Below are 24,734 nucleotides of genomic sequence, written 5' to 3'. Positions count from 1 at the left end.
GAGCTCCAGCCGGCCCTCCCCGTGCACGACGGCAGTGGCGGTAGGCAACGTCGGCACTAAATGAGCATCTCTTGGGGGCATGTTGGGGGCCTCCAAGGGCCGACTCTAAGCATCTCAAAGGAGTGTTTAGAGTCCCCGAAAGGCATCGGAACCGGACGGGCGGCGTAGGGCCAGGACGGCCTACGTTGGGCACAAATGCGGCCGAGAGGTTCCGTGTGACGTGCAAGGTTGCTCCGCGGGCTGCGAGATATTTGGGGCAACACCTCTCGTGCGAATGGGTGATCGAGGCAAGCACTCCAAGACCTCGTGATCCAACTCATGGCACGCGCTATCGGGTTCTAGCCGTCCATGGGGTTCCGTTGGCCAAGATGAGCGGTCGTGGGGCGACGCCGCACTGTGGGCAAATTATGTAGCCACGTCGAAAGGCAAGAAGGCATGTCGGGCATGCCATGCGGGATCAAGGCAGGATGTCGGCATATCATGTGGGCCTCGGACTTAAGGTGCGGTCCTACTCGGGCGAGGCATAAAAGACGGCCACGACGAAGGCGTGCGCCAAGGTGCCCCGAGTGTGCGTTGGACATGAGACGGGCGTTGCGGGCGCATGCGGAGCGCCGTAATGCCGAGGCGGAGCGAGGATGCTCCTTGCCATCGAGGGATGAGTCGGCGGGTTCCGAGATTGTGGGCGAGACGCATGGCGGCAGACTAGCTAGTCGGGGCCGGCCGCTAAGAGACGCTAATGCGTGCGTGCCGAGAGCCTCGACGAACATGGGCATTTTGGATAGGCGAGCGCCAGGGCACGCGGTGCCGCGCAGGGAGGCGTTCAGATGTCGTGCTAGCGAGCTTCAGTGTTGAAGACACGCGACGAGCAGTCGGTAAACTCTGAGATGTGCAAAGGCTGGTCGAAGGTTGGGTGAAACCTGAGACGCCGCACGGGCGAAAAACATATTCCGCTGCGTGACAAGAGAGTCCGACTGCCCCTTCTCCACAGCTTACTGAACCCGAATTTCCAAGGCATAGTCGTCTAAGTTAAGTTTATGCCTCACAAATCGTTTAATCTAATTAAATTCTTAGTCCGAGTACAACAAAAATAACTGAGTAATGAATCATCAATAAAATCATTAACTTTGACAAAAAAGGGTTTCAGAATTTTAAAGTACGTGTAATCTGTCGTTTTTGTAAAGGAAAGGACGAACCGCCGTACATGCACAAAATTTCTAAAGAGATGTAGATAAAGCAGTAGTGTTTTCAGTCTATCAGATTATCTCCATCACAATGCCTAGACGACCAAGATCACTGCGCAATGAATCCACGTTCTTGAATTGAATGCCAATGAAGCCAGCATCAATTGCGGCCTCAACATTTTTCATCCTGGAACAGTTAAACAAGATATATGTTAGTGATAAATGACCAAACAGAATGAAACATCCTTGCAAATAGATATATATCTTCTTCTGGAAAAATATCAACGTTCATGTCTCTCATGATATTATGTCATACTATATAAACAAAACCTTTGCCTCACGCCCTGCATCAAGTTGGCCGACTGTCAATCAATTGGCTTCAGTAAGAATAAATGGTCTGAAGTTGCAACTATTCCCCTCTTCCTAAACCATTGTATGCAAGTCCTTTTTAAATAGGTAGAAGATGGTAATTTGTGCCTAAGGCCAATTCTCAAAATTGCTTTCACTTTCTTTTAATAAAACTATTGTAACTTCACATTTCACATAACCATTACATAATTATCCTACCTGGGATCACATCTGGATGACTTTATAACACTTTAATTTAAGTAATAAGACACAATGCATCATCTTACATGCTCTGAAGTCACATGCTAAACGTTAGTACAGGCTAGATTATATGACGAATGTACAATACATGTTCAGATGAGATAATTGATTGATCAGTTGTAACATGATATTCAATGCATAGCCACTTCTTTAGACATCCCAAATTTCTTCCCTTAGTTGGGTGACCACCTCATTTATTAATGCCGGTCTTTGGGGGCAACTGAAACTAGTGCCTCCACAGAACTTTGATTATTCCAGAAGATGAAAGCCAAAGCTTCAACCATACTGTACAACAGCCTCCCTTTCCAAGACGATCCTAGCTCAACTAGGTGGACCAATTGCGTGTTTCTTGTACAGTTCCAGATTCAACCATTTAATAATCTATACCGGTGCAACTTAGCATATGAGGGTACACATATCACTTTTCTCAATTTTTCAGTGTCACAAACATTTCTATAAGTTACTACGTTTGATGGTCCCAATCTGCAGCGGGGGTTACAGGATTATATGTTTCACATTTCTCTTAAAATCTTATGTCTGTGCATCATTTAACTAAGCGACTAAAATGACAATTTTCCATAATTCATTATCATTCAAGAGTTTCACATCAAGATGGAAATTGGAAGTGGGTGTGGGTCTAGAGGCGCTACCACTTTGAAGCAGCCTATCGCCAGTTTGCTGTCAAGATTTTGGATTCATTTTCCAAAGTTTAAGGTAGACTCTAATCAGCAGACAATGTGCAAAAATCAGTATATAATTTTTAAGTTAGATTGATTAATAGTATGCTATGTTTCATCCTTAAGAGTAGATCAAAACGTTCGATTCTTTTACCTCCTCCTACCTTTGGCTGTACATGCTTTCTTTATCAGTAACTCCCAGCATTGACAAATTTCACGCTCAAGCTACAAGTGTTCTTTTGAGTTACCCCACACCTTTGATGTCTCCATATTTTGACCATCCCATGCCGGGAATTCCTTTTGCTGCCACACTGTAAAACAGTCATGCAGCTCAAATCCTGTTTCCAAATTTGTGTTATGATAACCTAGTTATATGCTAAATACATGCAAATCCAATGTTATTTAGGAGCTCGGCAGAAGGAAAAGTGGCTCGCAGGCAACGGTAACTTGTTACACCCAGGAGGTGAGAGGGTTATAGGAATTCCCAATTACCTTCTACTATCAAGAGTGTCTAGTAGGGGCGAGGGGGCAAGGGAGGAACCATTCTTCCTCAATTGGGTCCATCTCAACTAACATTGTAGCTGCTCTGTCCTCTGTTAGTCGTATTCCTATCTTTCTTTACATATACTATTGGACTCTATTGCAATCTCAAAGTGCATCCTCTGGAAGTCGACACCTGGAGTATGGGATGATTTGCTTTGGCCTAGAATTTCAATTGGGAACTTGTCTTCCTTAATTCTAGTAAGAGAGATAGTTTGATGTAAATTGAATTCTAATATGAAGTCAATGGAAGGTAGTTCGGTTGAACTGAAAACGCCACCTTGTTGCTAAAAGACACACTTGGTTCATCATTTAGACTGAAGTCAGATATTTTCTACTGTTGCCAAGATTATATTGTTTGGTCTTGATTCCTACCATCTGGTTGTTCATAAGTTTGTTCGCCCATATTATGAACTGAACTGACAGAGAAAACGTACATGGAACAGTGCTCTGACCGTGTTCTCAGTAGAAATCCAATAGACCTGTTTGTCACCATAAAAAGTGACCTGAGAAAGTCTAAAATGCATGAGGCAGAAAGATGTCTACCTCGTTTTCTGTGAGAAATGATCTTGAAGGAAAAACCTTATACTGCACATGTGGTCAACAGTTCAAGTGACCAATAACTGATTTGTCTAATAGGGTGTTAAAGTTCATTTATAACAATCTTAGAGCATATGATATATGTTTTCCAATTTGAGGATAGGATTTAGTGCCGAAAACAATGGTATTCTTTGATACTAAACCATAACTTGTCAGTCACTTCGCCAGTAAATGGAAATATTCTTCCAAATCTTTAGTTTCAACAGGCATGTCAAAATATCTATTGTTAGTTCTGATCATCTATGCCATTGAATGGTTCAGTTTCATTATATTCACAAATTAATATATGCAACATTTTGGGACTTTAAATCTTAATTAATTTTGTCTATTTGGAATCTGGGTAAATCCGTATGTTGTTGCATTGATGGTCAGTACTTAATGTATCATCTAGAACTATTACGAGGTGAAAGAAATTTTATTTGAGACTCTTGCCTGTTCATCAAAGATTATGTGAGCAAAGATCGGCTAACCCCTACGTTGAGCAAAGCAAGTCTTCAAGTCTAATACTCTCAGCCGGATAATAAGAATACCTGTCATCAATAAAGATACAGCATGCTGGCTCGATCTTTAAGTGATTCAAAGTATCCATGTAAAGGTCGGGATCAGGCTTCCTTTTTCCTGCAGGCCAAATTTCATGACCACAGCTATGGTTACAATTTATGAAACTTGAGCAGAGAAAATTGACTGAGCATGTAAAATATGAATGTCTGTAGAAGTTGTTTAACTTTATAAATAGAATACAACAGAACTAAAAATTAAATCCTGTCCAGATGGATAACTTTTGTCTAAATCAGCAAATGTGAAATCATGGGATTCAGACATTTTTTCGAAATAGAATATACAAGAAAGAAATTGGCAATAGATCAGAAAAGGACAGCTGAGAGAAGCAATTTCAGTCGTGTTAATCACTCCCTGTGTAACAGATTGGTTCCTACTAATTAGTCCACATGTCAATTTGGGTATTAAAACAGAAATTCCAACTAGTACTAGTCAAATAATATGTGATAATGATGAGGTATAACACTTGAGAGTAGGCATACCATAATCACAAAAACCAAGATGCATCTAAATATGAACCCAAACATCCTCCCAACTTAGGGGTCGACAAGAAAATGATACCAATACACTCATTTAGTGTAAACTGCTTAACAGCTTCTAGCTCACATGCCTATTGGTCCCACAACAACAATAAGATACTGCAACCATCCTCTAGTGCTTGACTGCTTGTTTAGAGTGCAAAAATTGGCAGAAAATATATATTCGCGAGAATCTGCTCAATTCCCCAAAAAGCATCCTTATTAGCAAAAGAGAGAGCATCATTGTTTACAGTATTTCGAATTACTATCCAATCCACCTCCTTGGTAATCTAATTGTTGAGAGCAGCAAATGAGGAAGACTTTATAAAGGTCAGAACAGAGAGTACCCATTATGCATGAACAGAATGTCCAGGATAAGTAAGTTGACAATTTTAGCTTTTCCTCAATGATTTCATACCTGCAACACGAAAAAATAGAAAGTAAACTAGAGCGTGATGCTTCCCAGAACTTCCACCAAAACCTGTTTATTTAGACATACCAGATGGGATAATTAGTGAAAGCATGCATTTCATATCCACTTTTCTTTAGATCAATGAGTAATGCTTCAACTCCTTCGATGTAGGAATAACCTCGTTGCATGCAGCTTTTGAGGCCTACAAAGTATGAACTCTGTTTATAATGCTCTTAAAATTAAAAAGGAAAAGGAAAAGACCTCGACTTTATAAACAATGTGAATTGCTATCAAATTATCCCTGTGAACATCAAAGGAGCAAATAACTCCATGTGAGAGAAAATAGAAACCTAAGCTGTCATAATAAGAAAAGATATTTAATACATCAAATTAAGAAGCAATTAGGTGAAAAAACTCCTCATAATTTAGGAAAGAAATAAGTTCACCTTCTCAATCTACCTTGCAATAAGTTGTAGCCACATGTGGTAGCAGGTGCATGATGACTGAAGAGGGATGCAACAAAGTGTGTAGCATTGGAAGAGGTGAGGCAGGCACAAGTTCATGTGGGGATCTATACAGGAAAAACACAAAATGCAGTGCTGATGGTGTGTTGGGTGGAGGGCGGCATTTCGGGGCTAAGCGGAGGCAAGGTAGAGCTGCGACGGGAGAGATCATGTTGTATGCAATTTAGATGCTTCATGGGGCAGACAGAAGATATGTAGTAGTAAGAAGGAGAAACAGAGGTATGTTCATAGTGGAGGCAGCTGTGAAGCACAAGAAGAAGAATGCTTATAGGAATAATTAAAACTATTGTTTCCAATCTTACAAAATACTAGCAACAGGCTACAGCTGTGAAGCACAAGAAGAAGAATGCTTATAGGAGTAATTAAAACTGTTGTTTCCAATCTTACAAAATACTAGCAACAGGCTATTATAGCCTTATTCAACACAAAGGACCAATTAGGTGTTGCTTGCTCAATAAGAATCCCAGCTCCATATTCTTCTCTCTTCCATGATTTCAGAAATATATTAGATGTCATTTCTGTTGATTGCACAGCCATTTTCATTAATCTATGAGGAGACAGAGTTGAGAGTTTACTTTTTCCTACTTCTGCTTCTTTGGGATTTCCAATTGTTAGACAAACATTTGTGAAGAAAATGAAATCTTGTGCTAACATGTATAGACAAAGCAAAATCTGTATACATACAATACACCAGTTAGGGACTGAAGAAGTAAGCATCTGTTATAGCACCTTATATCATGTGACGTGAATATTATGCAGTTGGTATCAATTTTTGATAGAAAATCAAGAGTTGCCTATAATGATGAGAACATAATAAATAGAAAATTAGCAAACCAATGACTAAATCAGCAACCTCATTCCTCACAATCACGTCCAGTTTCAGACAGCTCAAGCCAATTTCAAGCATACCAAAAATGTGGTTCAATAAAGGAAATATTGCTTTTGAAGTTCAATTAGAGATTTGAGAGAATTAATAAATTTTGAAGAGAATCAAGTCAGCCCAAGCACATTATCAAGCAAAAAGATGTTGCAACAGCTGCATGAAATTTGTGAACTCAAATTCATAAAGAAACTGTGTATTTTCATATTGGCATCATTATGTTTTCCAAAAAAAAAAATGTTGCAGGACAATTTTATTTCGTTTTGGTTACAAACCTTCCAAATCAATTGGCCTTCCATCCTTGAAAAATGTTCGAGCCAGCTCCATCTGAAAAGAAGTAATTTCTACTATTTAAAATATAGCTATATGTCTGAGGCATATCATGAGCATCTGACAGCTATGAATACTCAAACTCAAGGCAAAAGATCAATGTTTCGTTTCACAAAGATTCAGTTTACAAATGTAGATTTTCTTATACAAAAATGAGAACAGTGGCAGAGCGATGGGGCGGGCAGTGGTCTCGAGCCCTGGAAAAATTTAGCTAAAATGATTATTGTACTTCTAAAAAGTGCTTTAATATAAGTGTAAGAGGGTACTTTGAGTTTCTCAGTAAATTCTTATTAAGAGCTTTTAGTTAGGATTTCTATTTATATTTTACCTATTAGGCTCCTGTTGATCTACAGTTATTATCACTCAATTACTTTTTCCAAGCCAATGTCCACGTCCTTTTGTTAGTAGAACTCTTTATGCCAATCACAGCTTGAATCTACAGTTTTCTTTTGCTTTTTTCCTAGATTTACACTTGTTATATGATTGGTTCATACTTGAAGTCAAGGCCAATCAAACTGTAGAAGTATTTACACTGGCCTTGTGATTGGTTGGGTATGGATGCCAGGGATGCTGACAGAATTTTCCAATAAATAATTTTCTGATACTTTTTTGGTCGATATCTGTAACTAGTCTTGAGAATATCTATTGTTCATCTGGATTTGAATCAATTCTGGCAAGGAAAAGCATTTTCCTCATCTTCCATCTATCCATGCAATTCTTCTGTTATAGCTTGCATTCTTTCAGCTTAACCATTTTTTTTTAATATATAATAAATCCACCCTGCCCAACAACATATGCACCAAAATACCCTACTTCTTTCAAATGTTAGTCTCTCTGTACCTCGTTACTCTCTCTGCACCTCTAACATCTAAAAGATTCCCTCTATACCTTCTTGATGTAGATGTTTAGAAGTCACAAAGGAACGTTTACTTTAGGTGTGCCTTGCTGGATCATGATGCCTCCCGATGTCTGCAGGTCAGAATATCTGAAAGATGCGTGAACAAAATCAAGTGGAAAGGTGGTGGACAAATGATTTAGTGCAACATAAAAGGGGAAAGACTGGTCAGATTTTTAGGATTCCAGAGATTGGTGGATGGAACAATACAACAAACTGGGTATGAAGGATAGGACAGAAAAAACACGGGAGAAAATATGCTTATCTTTAGCAAGTGAAGCCTGTACTTTAGACTCAAGAGAAGATAATACCTAGGGGATCAAGAGACTGATGCATCAGTGTTATCTTCTGATGTACTGCTGCAAGACAAACTCCCATCACATAGTATGCAAAGAACGGGTCGGAAATCTTCCAAAAGAGGTTCCAGACCCACCCAAAGCACCTACACTTGAGAACCGCCCAAAGTACCTAAAGGCTAGCCCACAATTTCCAGAATTGCTAAAAGTCCAACTGCATCAAATGGCTAACTCCTGTACCACCTGAGCCCCCACCGTGTGTCTTAATTCTCCTTTTTCTTTGTCAAATCCAAACCACTTCCTCTCAACAAAAAAACTTTGAGTCTCACCAGTCACAGTACATGACTTTCACCAATTAATTTGCAAGTCATGGGCGTATGCGGGAAATGTCAGTTATTCTGTGAAATAACCCCTAACAACCAAACCCACCTCCTCGCAACTCGCAAATGGTGGTGGGCCGAACCACTAGTTTGAAGTTTGTAGAAATATGTCGTATCATCTCCATTCACATTCTAAAATCCAAAGTTACTAGCTTCATAGGTACCAGGGATCCCTAAATTTCAAGAGACAAACCTTGGACCATAAATTGCACAAGACGTTCATATTTTGGACTAACGTAAAGGCAAAGAACAAGTGTAGGAACAAAGTGGATTGCTACGTGTCCTTGTGCCGCTCTACATGTCATCAGGATCAAATTGAGTGTTTGTAGCTTAATGCCTAATACTACAACCTCAATTTTCTGCAGAAACCTTCTTTCGTAGAGCATGCGTTGATCGCCAAAATTGGTTCAAATAAACACTATCAGTAGAAATTCCATTGAAGGTAAAGTTTCATAGATACGTTTCCTAAATACCTCGTTAATAAGACCCTTTTCAAACTCAATCCAGGCAGTAGGATGCTTGCACTCTAGGAGTTCCTTCATTGACATTCTGGACAAATGTTACGAATTGTCAACTGAGGAAAGTAGATTAGAAACCAGTGTGATAAAGATAAAGATTTGTGCACAAAATTAAAGACTGGGTGGGGGAAGGCATAGGCACAGCAACAATTTTCCAAAGCAGTGCAGAAACTATCCAACTATCTTTAGAACATTAAAATAGATGCTCATGCCACGGGCAGAATCTTAGGTGTTAACTAGACTGTTAACATATATGTAAACAGGCATATGGAGCGGTTTCCAATATCTGTTTTCATAGAATGAAACATATTTATATTTGGACTCGGTGAACTTTGAGGTTATTGTCATTCACAAACCAAATTTTTAAACAGAAAGGAACAAGTCAGCCCAAAAGCAAACTTCCTTTTGATCAATAAAGCAACAATCGTAGTCCAACTGACAATTTTTTCAGTAAACTTCAAAACACTCCTGAGAACCTATCCCATGCCAAACAAAGCTTAAGTATCTCTATTGTTACCAGTAGCAAATTAAAACAGGGGTCACACCACACCAATACCAGAATTTTACAGAAAATTGAGCACCAGGTATTTGTATGGGGAAAAAAATAATAAGCCGGTCCCTTTCTTCACACCACAACAAGATCATGTTACCATCAGATTTAATGGCCCCTACACCCTCACTGAGTTCTCACTTAAGAATGAGAAATGTTCGCAATTCGATATATTAGAAAGAAGAGATTATTTCCAGTAAGAAGCGTCATGAAGTTGGAGCAAAGTAAGGAGGCAAATAGAAACCTGAGGCCTGAACCCTTGTTACTTAGGTGGCTATAAGAATTGAACTACTTGTGCAATATCATTATAGAAGTAAAATTAAGGTTCTGGTTATTGAATTGTGAGTTAAATGCTCAATCCTATTGCATGTGTAAGTGCATTCTTATCCCGTTTATTTGCATCAACTAAATTGTAGTGAGGTTTACAATTTGATTGCTACCTAAAATACAACTTCAAAGATTCAGATATAAATAACTGAAACAAAAAGGTAATTCTTTATGTAGGTGTGCTTAAAGATGACAGACTTTAACTTTGACTTTGAACACTAAAATTGCATAATCAATTTACTATCAGCAAATAAATTAACTCTAGAACGAGTTTGCTATGAAACTCTGATCCTGTGTTGGATTGGTTCAATCCTTAGAATACCAAGAACTGTGCAAAAGCTAACCTTGTTCGGATTGAAATGTGGGCGGAAGAATTATCAATTCATTAGAGGATAAGTAGTAGAGAGTAACAGAATGCGACTAAAGGGGGGTTGGGAATAAGAATGTAAGAGTACCCGAAAAAGGCTGGAACATCATGGTAAAAAGGGTCGCGGACAATGGTGTCCATGATGTCAAAAAGCAGTACCGGCAGCTTACGGGATGGCTTGGAAGAGTTGACACTGGAAGCGACGGCGGTGGCGGCGGTAGTAGTGCTGAGGGAGAGTGACATTTCCTTTTTAATCGTAGAATATTTAGAAGCTGTTGATGGAGATCGTCCCTCTAATTTTACCATCGGTGAGCTGCTGAATCTCCCAACCAACCTTTGAGCGGCCATGAACAGCCGCAGCTATCCACTCTCTATTCCGGGCAAATATGTGATGATGAATATTTGTAGTTGAAATTGAATTTGTGTGTTTTTTTATTTAGGGTTAAATGCAATTTAACCTATAATTAAGGGAAACAGCAATTACCCCTATTAAAAAATAGGATAAAACGTATAAAACTTCCATATGTTTTAAAAAATTTGTAAAAAAAATTCTCTTGTTATGACAATAGAGCTAAAAACCCCCTTGTATTTTGTAAAACTCAGTTCAACCGCCCCCTCTCCGTTAAATCCAATTAATTTTTCAGAAAATGACCGTTACACTCTTACTTATTATATATTATTTATTATTTTAATAATCGTTGGATCTTTTTTAATCAAATACTGATCGTTAGATCTAATTAATTAATCTCAACCGTTAGATTTTAAAAAAATAAAAGGTCGAGATTCAACCTAACGAAGACGAATTTACGGCAAACATGTTCGGCGGTCGTGACTTGAGCCCACTCTCTATGATTGATGAAAACTCAAATTGAAGGTACTGAAATTTTCATCTTGAATAGAGGATTAGAATGGTACCATTGGCCGTCGGACGGCGCCGGCAAAAAAGGGGCGAAAATCATCATTTTTCTTTTTTTTTAATTAACTTTAATTATATTAATTAAAATATATTTTAGTTAATTAAGAATATTTTAAATAATTATAATAATTAAATAGTTTGACTAATAATAATTATAATAATTATTATTATAATTAAATATATATTTTAATTAATTAAAAATAATTTTAGATTTAATAATTAATAATTATAAAATTATTTGAATTTAAATATAATTTAATTTAATATTTCAATTTAAATTTAATATAACAAAATTTAATTTACTTTTTAAGGTGAGAAATGGCAAAAAAAAGACACAAAACAAACCAAAAAGCCCTTTGTATGTTATATAGACTCATAGAGCAGTACTTTAATCCAAAGTGTCATTAAATATGAACTTAAACCACAGAAAATGACTACCAAACGCAGCAGACGCACGTTTCCTCCACTTCTCGTTAGTTGCTAACAAAATGAGGGTCTTTTGCTGACTAAAACAAATAGGAGGGGGTTTTAGCCTATTATAAAAACAAGATAGTGTTTTTGTATACTTTCTAAAACATAGGGGAGTTTATGCATTTTGTCCTAAAAAATAAGGAAAAATTGCATAATACTCTTGCGTTATGTTAAAATTGTTCAAAACTTACATGTGTTAAATAAATAGCCATAAAAGACTTTGTAAATTTTGAAACTATGCAAAAAATACTCCCTTCATCCAAAACTGACGGAAGGTGCTACACACGACGAGTACCGGCCTTTTTTTTACCCTATTTCAACTTTTTTGGTAGTGCAATGATCTAAAATACACTTCTCTTCCACTACATATACACTTAACATCCTCCCACAAGCATACAATGCAAAAATAGGATTTTAAGTGAGCAAATGTCCAATTTTTCCCTTTTGTTTGAATATAAATAAAAATCACTTATAATATTATTTATAAAATATGCTAATCAATATAACAATACCTAAAAATTATATCAATTTCTTTAACTTATTAAAATGTTATATTAAAATTATTAATATATATTTATATTAAACATTTAATATTTTTATTATTTTTAAACTTTGCTAAATTAAGTAGTTTTGTTTGAATATAAATAAAAATCACTTACAATATTATATAGTACTAATTAAATCAAATAATTATATTAAAACTATTAGTATATATTTAACTTAAATATTTAATACTTTTTTTATAATTTTTAAATGTTATTAAATTAAATACTTTTACTAAATATTTATTTAATTTAAATATATTTTAATTTATTTATAAATTATACTAATAAATATAAAAATACTTAAAAATTATATCAATTTTTTCACGTATATAAAATATTATATTTAAATTATTAATATATATTTAAATTAAATATTTAATATTTTTTATTTATTTTTAGATTTTGTTAAATTAAATAATTTTACTCATTTTTTGTTTATCCATCGTCTTCTCCGTCGCCAACGAGTCGCCATCGCTGATGGAAATGGGCAAGCTTGGCCCTGTTGGAATCGTCTGGACGAGAGGAGTCAAACGGTGGTAATCTCATGCCGTGATTTGTCCAGACGGCAGCGAATCGACAGCAAGAAACTTCATGGTAGAAATAGATTTAAAATTTTTGGATCTTAGCAAAACTTGATGAAAATTAGCAAAGTTTCTCGTTCGAATCTTCAGGTCGAGCGAGTCTAGTGGTGGTAGTCCCAGGCCGGAATTCATCCAAACGATGATGAATCGTAGCCAAGAAGCTTGGACGGTTATGCTCGGGGCCCACTCTCTCCGGTCAATGAAAGTTCAAATTGATGGTATGGATATGTTCGCCTTAAGGAGAGGATTCCAATGGTTTAAGCCATGGCCGAAAATTCTTTCAGACAATACCAAAATCTTAGAGAGAAGATTTCGGAGAAATAGTATATATAATATATATACGTTATATATAATGTATATATAAATATATAAATAAAATATATATTTAAATTACCTAATACTTGGACCGTTTATTTTCTACACTCAAAGATCAATGGTTGTTATAAGAAGGGTATACGGTCAATTTAGCAAAAATTTAACGCCGTTAGGGTTTATCTAACGAAAAGGGAGAGTATGCAATATTTTGAAAAACATAGGGGTTTTTTTGCCTATTCCTTTAACACAAGGGGTTTTTAGCTAAATTTTAAAAATATAGGGGGGTTTATGCAATTTTTCCAAAAAAATAAAGCAGCAATTTATACTTTTGTATTATCAAAACAGAGCAAAATGCTTTCCTGACGTGTTTTGTGAAGGACACACTGTTTTTTTATTTTATTTTTAATTTTTAATTTAAAATCTAAAATAAATTTTATGTCGTCATTGAAAAACTATTGAATTTTGATCAATTTATGGTCTAAATTTAACTAATAAATCAACAGTGTAGATTTTATCTAATTCAAATCAATCGTGTAATTCAAACAAAATAGTAATTAAAATTATATATTATATATAATTAAATTTGAATATATATATATATATATAGAGAGAGAGAGAGAGAGATGTCGGCAGTGAGGTGGATGCCACTGGGGAAGAGGGGAGTTTAGGGGAAGAAGGCGGACAGGGAAGGGAGATTGGATGGCGACGAGCGCGATAGGGGAAGGGAAGAGGAAGCGGATTTGGATAGAGGGAGAGGAGGAGGCGGAGCATATTAGGCAGTTGATTTTCTTTTTTTTTTTTTTTTTGTTTGTAGATCGTGAGTAGTTCGAATCGCTTCACGAATAACACCCATTGGTATTTCTATAATTTCAGTTGAACTTTTGCGCCCAAAATGTATTTATGCAATTTCAGTTGAACTTTTTCGTTAGTTTTCTTTGGGAATTAGTGTAAGTTGTTGATTGAATTTTATATGACTGTTATTGCTTGTAGCGACGGCCAGGGGAAGGGAAGTAGGCAGCGGCTAGGAGAGGGAGGAGAAAGAGGCACCGACAGCACTGAAGGAGGTGGTGACAGGGAAGACGATGGAAACGAGATGGGGCGGTGGCAGCCTAGGGGAGGGGACTAGTGACAGCGACGACACGAGGAGAGAGAGATAGGGGTGGGGGGCGAGAAGTAGTGTCCCAACAACAATAAGATGAACAAGAATCAAGGGAAGTTAATGATTTTCCATCCACTGGAAATTAATGATCAAAGTTGTTTCCGGGTTGTCGAGTGCTGCTGCGATCCCTCCATCATCTTCATCTGCTGATTTAATTCAGTTGTAGAGAAATAAAGTAGGGAGTTTCGAAGTAGCTGATTCCGGGTCTGGTTACGTCATCTGAATCACCATCAATTTCAGGATGTTCTTCCAGGAATTTGTGGGCTGTGCGGTTTTGAGTTTTGTGTCAGATCTGTTGATGCTGGGCTGAAGAATTGGGAACCCCTGAAATTGTGATTACCAAGAATGGCGGTGATCGTGCTCGAACAGCGCAGATAGAGGAGGACGGACACTCGCATGCGACGAGTTCATTGGAACACATTCGGTCACAATTTAACATTCAGGAATTTCTCACCTTTGTGCACAAAGTGATTGATAATGACGATCATGCCTCCATTCAAGCGCTGGACAATTTGAAAATGAAGTGGGAACAAAAGTTTGGCTTTTTCCATTCGAATCGTGTTAACTCAGTAGATGAAAATCCGTTGGCGCTCGGGGTCCACGCCAGGCACGCTCGCATGCTGTGGTGACTGGGCCATGGATGGACGATGGCTCTATGGTTTCATCGAGTGCATGGGCGATAGCAGTTTTACCTCCGCTACTTGCTCCGCCAATTGCAGTTTCGCCTCCGCTGTCTGCTCCACCTGATGCTGCTACTGTTTCGACAATGATGGAGGCGAATAGAGGTGCTCGAGACAACTTGCCGGAGGCATGTGATGTAACAGGGTTTCCACACCCTCAAGGATTGAACGGATGGAGTCAAGGCTGCCGCATGCCGACGTTTGCAATCATACGGGCATCTTTATAGGTATGATCCCTCTTCGTGCGTCGAGTCATGCTGATTCATTTGTTGATAAATTCGCTACCACTTTTAATAATTCTAGTCGTAGAACATTGAAATATATTGAGCCATGGATGCAAAATTGAGAAGTTGTAATTTGGTCGTCCTTGAGTATGATTCGAGATGGATCTCGACATTGGAAACATGTGGCTCTGGGATATTTTCTGGAAAAGAAACCGTATTTTCATCATTTGAATGGTATGTTCGGTCAATCTGGCCAACAATGAAGGATGTAATTGCCACATCGAATCGTTTTTATTTCTTCCAATTTAATATGATGGCTGCATGGAGGAAGTAATTGAGGGGGGCCCTTGGTTATTTCAAGGCCAATCGATTGTTTTTCAATGATGGGAACCAGGGATGGAGTTGCTTAAACATAAACATACACAAGTCCCGGTGTGGATTCGATTGAGACACCTTCTAGTGGAGTTTTGGACCCTTGAGGGTCTTAGTGCGGTTGCAAGTGGGGTGGGGAAGCCGTTATACCCTGATGCCATCACGAAAGCATGTACGAGACTGGACTTCGCTCGTGTATGTGTAATGCTAGATGTGTCCTCCAAATTTTCGAAACACCTCGTCTTGTTAATGCCCACGGAGGACGGGACTAAGGTTCCTTGCAAGGTTGATGTGGGATATGAGTGGTTGCCTATGAAATGTCGAACATGTATGAGCTTGGGGTATGACGCCAAGATATGTCCATCAACAAAGCCGCAACCGCCTCAACTAGTGAAGGTCTATGTAACCCACCCTCCAGTCGGTAGGCATGGATTGGAGGAAAAAGAGGAGGAGATAGGGCCTCCACAAGAAGCTGTACCAAAGATGCCTCGAGGCCGAGCGAGGATCGAGCCTCCTTCCCCTATCGGAGAACGTACGGAAATTGTCCTATTTAATATGTTTGGAATTTTAACTGATGACGATGTGAGTGTGGCACTACCGTATGAGGGCCCTAACATACGCAACCCTTCATATCAGTATACATGATCCCAGCAGCTGTTTGGAATGTTTGTGGCTTTAACCGACGCGATCATCAACTTGCGGTTAAGGACTTGATTCAGAATTACAGGTTACTCTTTCTTGGTATCCTTGAAACTCGTATACCAGCCTCCAATATTACTAGGGTCAAACAAATTATTTGTCCTTCGTGGCAGTGGTTTTGACTATACTACTGTTAGTAATCGTATTTGGTTAACTTGGAATAGTTATGAGATTGGGGTGGAGATTCTTAATGTTAGTCATCAATCGATACATTGCCGAGTTACTAACAGATTAATTCATCAACAACATTTGATTACTGTTGTCTATGGATGAATGATGTGATTAACAAGAGGACGTTTTGGGAGACGTATGTACACTTGCTCATGGGATCTCTGATGAATCATGGTTTGTGATGGGGGATTTCAATGCTGTGCTCGATATGAGTGAAATTTGTGGGGCTTTCGGTGATATTAGGCAAGCTATGGAGGAATTCCATGCATGCATTATAGAGGTAGGAATTATTACGCTTCCTGCGCAAGGTAAGCCATTAACTTGGCATAATTGTAGCAAGAATGGATGGAGTTTATGGAAATGGTTTGATAGAGTGTTGGCCAATGATACAATCATGCGATATTGGCTAAATGCTTGTTAGTGGAGCCTTGCTCCAAGTACCTCGGATCATTCTCCTTTCCTAATCCATGGCGGCACGTGGTTAAACTGTGTAAGTGTATTCCAATTTGATAATTATTTGGCTTCCTCGCCTGATTTTCTTGATGCAGTTCACTCGGTCTGGGGGCACACTATTGTGGGTACAACTATGTTTGCGGTTACGAGGAAGCTCCGTGTTTTTAGGGCTCTTCGACATTGCAAAGGGGATCTTTCATTAAATGTTAAGTTAGCAAGGGAATTCCTTGCTAATGCCCAAGAGCTCTTGGTAAGAAGCCGGCAGGACGAGCTTCTCCTTTAGCTTGAGCATTGCTGCAAACTTCTCTATATGCGTGCCGTAAAACTAGAACAAAGCATGCTACAACAACGGGCCAAGATGCAGTGGATGAAAGGGGGAGATCAATGCTCGCGTATTTTCTTCAAAAAAGTGGTTGTCCTCCGAGCATCAAAGCGTATCTTTCAAATTAAGGACTCATGTGGGAATATGTTCACTAATCAAGATGATGTTATTGCTGAATTTATTCCTTATTTTCAGCATTTGTTAGGTGGTGAACGGCGGGATAGGATGATAAACGTTGCACCCCTACGGCTGTGGGCGAGGCATGTGCTGACGATTGAAGAGGGTGATGCACTCACAGCATATGTTACTCGAGATAAAGCGAAGGAAGCCATCTTTGACATTGAGGAGGAGAAAGCACCAGGCCCCGATGGATATTCTGCAGGTTTCTATAAATCTGCATGGCCTATTGTAGGACAAGAAATAACGAATGTCGTCTTGGAATTCTTTCAACATGGGTGACTACTAAGACAAGTTAACACGACGATCATTTTCTTAATTTCCAAGGTACATAATCCCTTGACTGTTGGTAATTTTCGTCATATATCCTATTGTAATGTGCTGTATAAAGCAATTACTAAGATTCTAGTGAAATGCATTAGGGTGGTGCTTAATAAATTGATTAGCCCTACGCAAAATGCATTTGAACCGGCCCGCTCCATTAGGGACAATGTATTACTTGCTCAGGAACTGTTCTCAGGCTATAACCAACAACGCACTCCACCCCGGTGTGCATTGAAGGTGGATCTGAGAAAATCTTATGATATGGTGAAGTGGGATTTCCTATTTGTGACACTACGACTTTTTAATTTCCCAAAGAAATTCATTGGTTGGATTCGGGAATGTGTCACCACCCCTTCTTTCTCGATTGCTCTCAATGGGGGTATTCATGATTTCTTTGTAGGGGTTAGATGGCTGAGACAAAGTGATCCCATGTCTCCTTACTTCTTTGTTTTGGTTATAGAGGTGTTAGGACTTATCTATCATCAAAGAATAGAGCATGATGGTGGATTCCTTTACCATTGGAGATGCGGTGAGATTGGGTTATTCCAACTCTTCTTTTGTTGATGATTTGCTCCTATTTTGCCGAGCGGATCAGGGATCCATCCGGTTGTTCCAAAAGGGAATGGAGATGTTTGCTTCAATTGTCTGGGCTTCATACTAATGCTGCCAAGAGTCATATTATCTTCTCACGTTCTGCATATCCAATGCGAGATATCTTCCTTGGCATCCTTTTCAGGAGGAAACACTTTCCGTCATTTATTTAGGCTTGCCACTCACTTCGTCTAGGCTTACAATTACTAATTGTAAACCATTGTTGCTGAAGGTAGATAAGTGGCTACGAGGTTAGGACGCCCTTCAGTTGTCCTTTGCAACAAGGACTCAACTAATTAAATCGGTACTCATGGCTCTTCAGATTTACTGGGCGATGACATTTATTTTTTCAAAATGGATTTTCAAGGAAATTGAGGAGCGGCTCTGTAACTTTCTATGGAAAGGAACATCGACCACGGGTTACCCTAAGATTACTTGGACACAAGTGTGTTGACCGATTCAGGAGGGTGACCAAGGACTTAAGGATCTTACTGGACTTATCTTGGCCCTTATGACTCGGCATATATGGAACGTGATCAATTTGAACCTTGACACTGTTTGGGTTTCGTGGATTAACTCGGTGCAACTGCGTAGTAAATTTATATGGACGGTTGACGCTACATTTGAAGCTTGGGGTTGGAAGAAGTTCCTTCGATTACTTAGTACGTTGTAGTTGCATATACATTATATGGTTGGAGATGGTGAGAGGATATTGCTATGGCATGACCCATGGCATCCCCTAGGGCGCTTATTCAGCATGTCCCTTACGGCCCCTCACTTACTCGCACGTGCGGGGATGATTTACTTCGGATGGTCATCTAGGATGGGGAGTGGCATTGGCCTAGGATGAGGAATACTTTCATGCTCGATGTCATGCTACTTTTACCTTCAATTAGAGGCGGTCGAAATTCTGTTTCCCTTGATGGCGGTTCTTATGCTAATAAAAGCATCTATGATATTTTTCGGCATTTGGGCCCGAAGGTAGGCTGATTTTCACTGCTTGTGGGCCCTTTCGAGATCCCCCGAAATACTTTTATACTATGGTTAGCATTGAATGAGAGGCTGTCCACCATGGATCATCCGTGCTTGAGCATCTCCATGGTGAGTGTGTATTATATTCCAGTGGCACCATTGAGACTCACCAACACTTGTTCTTTTGTTGCCCTTGTGATAAACAGTGTCTTCAACTGTTGCGACGTAAGGTCTACTCCTCTTGGACCACTAGAAGATGGACCATTGATGTATTGATTGCCGCACGAAGATGGAGGGAGAAACATGTTATCAATGCTGCCTATCGTAATCTTTTGGCATCCCTTGTGTATCATATTTGGCAAGAACGGAATCAACGGAGGTACCAACAGCTGGTTCGCGATGCAGTGTCCCTTGCTCGGATTATTCTTGATGAGCTTAGACTCCATATACTTAGTGCTGAACTACATCATAGCATTAGTACTATCGCCTTGTATAGAGTATAACGGATACCATGGCCTACTTAAATTGCCATTTAATTTGTACACTCTGTACTTTTCCTTTACTTAATGAAATTTACCATTATAAAAAAAAAACAATGAGATGAACAAGAAAGGAAATATATATATATATATTATTTTTATAACTAACATATAATATTTAATATATTAAGCCCATGTTTACATCTTTGTATTAGGTCATATATAGTGCTTAATCCAGGCTAGCACTTCGTTTACCACACAATTCGTCAGCCTGTGATTTGTGCCCTGACCAGCTATTGGTCCATATAGCAATTGATTATAATTTTGCCAATGTTGGTGGTATTGTAATTAGTAGGCCCCGTTGATTTACATACTAACTTTGTCTTCCAAATTTGTTCTTGGTAAATGATATGAAAATGGCCAATTGACCCCCGACTTTCTCACAAATTCCATCTTTTTTGGGTGACAAGTAATAAATGATTTGACAACTTTTGCACAAATATCATGGCAGTATCCTCTCTTGTAGAAAGCCATTTTCATCTTCCTGTGAACGCTAGTGTGATATCTCTCCTTAACAAGTACTTTAATTTTGTCCCTATTTTTCTTTGGGAGAAACTAAAGTTTCCATTAGGTTCTGTGTTTGTTTTCTTAGCTCAGTAGTTGTCAAGACCTTGGAGTAGGGAAATCTTCTAGAAGCTACAGAAGCAGATGAGCAATGGCCGACTATGATAATTTTTTCGATGTTTCTAACAAAATGTTTAAATCATTGTCATCTTTTCACTCTTCCCAAGTGCGAATCAATTGTATTGGGTTATGTATTCCTGACTCCACGTACAACTATTCTAAAGAAGAACCAATGTACAATAGCATTTATATGTGGAGGGGAAGCTATTAGAGGAAGTCTAGGTAAAATACTCCTCTCAAATGGATCTGACGGAAGAGAAAAAGGTGAATTATAGACATATGATAAAAGACTTCTCACTTTGTCTTTTTTAGGACAAAAAGGTAAAGTATTCTTGTAATGCAACATGGAATAATTTGAAGTAAACACACTATAAATAAATCAAACATTTTTATGCACACATAATGCTGGTAAATGTTGTTTTTATAAAAATGTATATGTATTATTATATTAAATTAAATATATTTATAATATTTTTATTGATAAAAATTTATGTCCAAATACAAGAGGGGAGCGTGTAGCGCACAGTTGAGCCTAGGGGATAGTTTGCTCTATTTTTATAATACAAGGGTAAATTTGTAGCACTCTCTAACAGCACTAGAACTATATTTTCCCTAAATATCATCCTTAAAGTAAATCATGCTCATGTACATAAATATACACATAAGCCAGGGACAATACGTATACGTTATCCCAACGTCACAACAGATACAATCAACCCACAAGATTATATATATATATATATATATATACACATATCAAACAGCATAAGGTAAACCATCACAAGTAGTTCACATACCGTCCGCATTTTTAATTCCTCTTTGTACATCCAAAATATGATTTGTATTCTAACTGACGAACGAAGAGAAAACTGCATATTGGCCTGATATGACATAATGTAAGGTTTGGACCTAACTCTCAATATGTAGAGACCTCAAGATCTACTCTTGAAAAGTATGAGCAGAGGGATGAGTTTGCATCTCAATCAATAAGCAAATAACTGTATCTATATATGTACATCAAGTGTAATCCAAACAAGATAAAATGAGCAACATATATGGAATATAATTAATTTAACTCCAACATAACTAACTTTATTACATAACATAACCAACTCATAATAAGACAATCAATTAAACTCCTCTTTTTCTAGTCTATTAACCAGAAGATGAAATACTGTTTTTTTGCACCAACTCAACCTCACCATTTGTTAAATAATGTTTAAATGAATCCTCTTAACATGCCACACAGGCTCATCAATCTCATTGCGGATCATAACTCTTTTAATTCGCATCATAGCTCTTTTTATATCGCATTATATCACTTTTTATATCACATCATAGCTCTTCTCTTTTTATTTTGCGACATTAGGAGATTTAATGAAATATTACACCAACATGAAAAGGAGGGGATCCCTCCACGAGCGAAGTAGCAGATATCAGACTTCACGAAGGTTCTTGGACGATTGTGGTCTACAGGATATAGGCTATAGAGGGGATACCTTCACTTAGTGTAATGGTAGGGAAGCACCAAACATGGTTCATGCACGGCTTGATCGAGTGTGTTGCAGTCAGAGTTGGGCAAACCTTTTCCCGAAGAAGAGATGATTTCGCTTTAGGCGATTGGACTAAATCTGAGGAATGCAATGAAGTCATCAAGCAATGTTGGAAAATGGATTCGATATGCGGGGCACAAGAGAATTTCATTGAGAAATGGTGAATAGATTTTCGGGCTGAAAAAATAAGAGATTACGGGGGTGTTAGGTATGCAAATGGCGAGACTGAAGACTAGATTGGAGGAACTTTCCACCAAGGACGAAATACTACAAAAATAGAGGGCTAGAGCGCTGTGGCTGAATGAGGGAGATAGATTACGACTTTCTTTCACGCCAAAGCTAATTAAAGGAAACTTAGGAAGGAGGTCAAAGCTTTGAGGGATGAAATAGGAACATTAGAGACGGAGTCGAAAGCTATTAGATTAATAGTGCACCGCTATTTCATAGAAATATTCCAATCCATACGACCCCCAGATTATGTGATACGTGAAGTAGCGGATTCAATAGAAGTTCGAGTGATCGAAGCCATGAATGAAGCACTTATCTGGCGTTTGCTGTAGAAGACATTATCTTGGCACTGAAACAGATGCATCCCCTAAGATCGCTAGGACTTGAGGGTATATCCCCACTCTTTTTTCAAAAATGCTGGCATATCATCAGCCCCTCGGTCTCTACATGCAATCTTGACATTCTTAATAATTGTTCATTAAATCCCTCACTTAATTTCACTTATATTATGCTCATTTTGAAGTGCCCCAATCCAGATAACATAACTCAGTTCTAACCACTTAGCCAGTGTAACGTGATTTACAAGTTAGTGTCCAAAATTTTGGCTAATCGTATTAAATCTTTCCTTGGCTCATTGGTCTCGGCCTCTCAGTCCTCTTTTATTCAGAGTTGTTTAATTATGGACAATGTACTAGTAGCCTATGATTTTTAATCAATTTCTATTACATAAAAGAACATGGGCAGACTGATTATGTTTCGTTAAAGCTTGACATCAGTAAGACTTATGATCGGGTGGAGTGGAACTTTCTTGAGAGGGTATTGCTTAAAGTAGGTTTTCAACCTAACTTTGTATCTCTCATTATGATGTGTGTCATCACGATTTCTTTTTCTTTTCTTTGAAATGGTGACCATAATTAGCCATTATCAGTATGATCTTTTGTCTCCATATCTTTTTTTCTGTTTTGCGCAGAGGCTCTTAGTAACCTTGTGAGTCGTGCAGAATCCAAGGGAGGTATCCAAGGTGTATCAGTCTCCCAAAATGCACCTCGTGTCTCCCACCTCCTTTTTGCAGATGACACAATGATTTTCTACCAAGCTACGCCAAACGCAATGCACTACATCAAGTGGCTCTTGGGCACATTTGAGGAAGCATTGAGGCTGAAAATCAACCTCAAGAAATCAGTATTGGTCTTTAGTAGAAATGTTCCCATCCTGACCAAAGAGGATCTAACTGATATTCTTGGAGTGGAAATCAAAGACAAACATGATAAGTATCTAAGACTACCCATGATGATAGGAAGGTTCGAAGCGCGATGTCTTCAAGGAGCTTAAGTCGGTTTTGGAAGAAATTCAATGAGTGGGCTACAAAGAAGTTCTCTCAAGCCAGTCTTGCATTATTAATCAAGATTGTTCTCCAAGTGGAACCTTCATACAGCATGAATTTCTTTGAAATTCTGGAAGGGGTACTAAAGGAACTTCAATGGATGTGGCTAATTTTTCCTGGTATGGGGGCGGGGACGCCAAAATCCACTAGGTCACGTGGCATAAGCTTTGTTGCCTCAAGGAGGAGGGGAGATTGGGATTTCGTTCATTGAAGGAATCAAATAGCTCAATATTGGCTAAACAAACCTGTTGGGAGGCAATGCAAGTCGAATTGCCTACTCTAACAGATCCTTAAGCATAAATACTAACACGAATTTTTTTGAAGCCGCAAGTGGTGAGCCCCCTTCATTCACCTGGCGATCTCTCTTGCAAACGAGGGACGTACTGGTGGTAGGTTTGAGGTGGCGCATTGGAATTGAGAATCGGTATTGATTGTGGGAGTCCTTTGGGTTCCTAGCCCTTTTTATTCCCAACTGATCGTCCAACTGAAGTCACTCCAAGTACCCACAAAGGTCGTTGCCCTGCTAGATGAATCAAGATAGAGCAAACAACTAGTGAGAGAGGAGTTTGCACAGATCAACTCTGAATGCATTCTCTCCATTACATTGCCTCGCGAGAGAAGACAAGATGAGGTTATCTAGAACTTTGGAAAACAAGGAAAATTCTCAGTGCAAAGTGCATACACTTTAGCTTGTCAGTTGTTATTAGTTGCCACTCCGTTGGGCGCACCGAAGAACTGGGATTCATTTGGAAGATACACCTTGCACCAAATATCTGGATGTGTCATCTAGAGGGTGTGTCTTAAGGCGTTGTCGACTATGATGAATCTCAGAGGTAGGGGTGTCCAACTAGATAGCAGTTGTCAGTTATGCGAGATATATGAAGAGGATATTATGCACGTTCTTGCAGTATGCCCATTGCGAGGCTTTTGTAGGCGGTGTCTGGCATTGCGTGGAAGTTGGTGGAACCAAATTCAAGGGATGCCTATGGCTTGGTTATAAGGGATTAATCAACAGGCTGAATGGAGAGATTTTGAGATGGCTACTACGGTTGCTGGAGTGTGTGGTACAACAGGAACTTGAAGGTGTTTTAAGGTAACATATGCAAGCAAAGAAGGTGGTCGATATAACTCGTTGCTAGATTATGCTAGATGACAGTAGGTGTTTGGAAGATTCAAGGTGATGTTTCAATTTTTTTTGTTATTTTTATCCGGGGAGATTTTCTTTTTCCCCCTCAGGTTAGCTACTTACTAGAACTATTTCTTAGCTTAATT

General features: G+C 38.7%; 1 protein-coding gene across 2 annotated transcripts; it reads right to left on the bottom strand.

Moving 5' to 3' along the window:
* Positions 1 to 1,088: 1,088 nt before the first annotated feature.
* FHY1 (Haloacid dehalogenase-like hydrolase (HAD) superfamily protein) lies at positions 1,089 to 10,579 on the bottom strand. 2 transcript variants are annotated; one of them, XM_011078894.3, is made up of 8 exons: positions 10,251 to 10,579; positions 8,874 to 8,949; positions 6,775 to 6,826; positions 5,183 to 5,297; positions 5,031 to 5,101; positions 4,138 to 4,225; positions 3,445 to 3,489; positions 1,089 to 1,368 (listed from the first exon to the last, which is right to left on the bottom strand). In XM_011078894.3, the coding sequence occupies exons 1-8, from the start codon at positions 10,508 to 10,510 to the stop codon at positions 1,254 to 1,256; spliced, it is 822 nt and encodes a 273-aa protein (XP_011077196.1). In that variant the 5' UTR covers positions 10,511 to 10,579; the 3' UTR covers positions 1,089 to 1,253. The 2 variants fall into 2 exon arrangements, with proteins under 2 accessions (XP_011077196.1, XP_011077197.1); XM_011078895.3 differs by lacking the exon at positions 3,445 to 3,489 and having other exon boundaries at positions 10,251 to 10,576.
* Positions 10,580 to 24,734: the final 14,155 nt, after the last annotated feature.

The sequence above is a fragment of the Sesamum indicum genome, linkage group LG4 (assembly GCF_026168435.1).
Source record: "Sesamum indicum cultivar Baizhima isolate 11 linkage group LG4, ASM2616843v1, whole genome shotgun sequence".
Classification (NCBI taxonomy): Eukaryota; Viridiplantae; Streptophyta; class Magnoliopsida; order Lamiales; family Pedaliaceae; genus Sesamum; species Sesamum indicum.
Note: the sequence above shows the minus strand (reverse complement) of the source record. Positions and strands in the feature narration are given on the sequence as shown.

Excerpts from the sequence above, each read along its gene's own strand:
- FHY1 (XM_011078894.3), bottom strand. The coding sequence starts at position 10,510 with ATGGCCGCTCAAAGGTTGGTTGGGAGATTCAGCAGCTCACCGATGGTA. Across the intron at positions 5,102-5,182 it reads TTCACTAATTATCCCATCTG|GTATGAAATCATTGAGGAAA; the intron begins GTATGTCTAAAT and ends TTCGTGTTGCAG. Across the intron at positions 3,490-4,137 it reads TGTATCTTTATTGATGACAG|GTCTATTGGATTTCTACTGA; the intron begins GTATTCTTATTA and ends GGTGACAAACAG.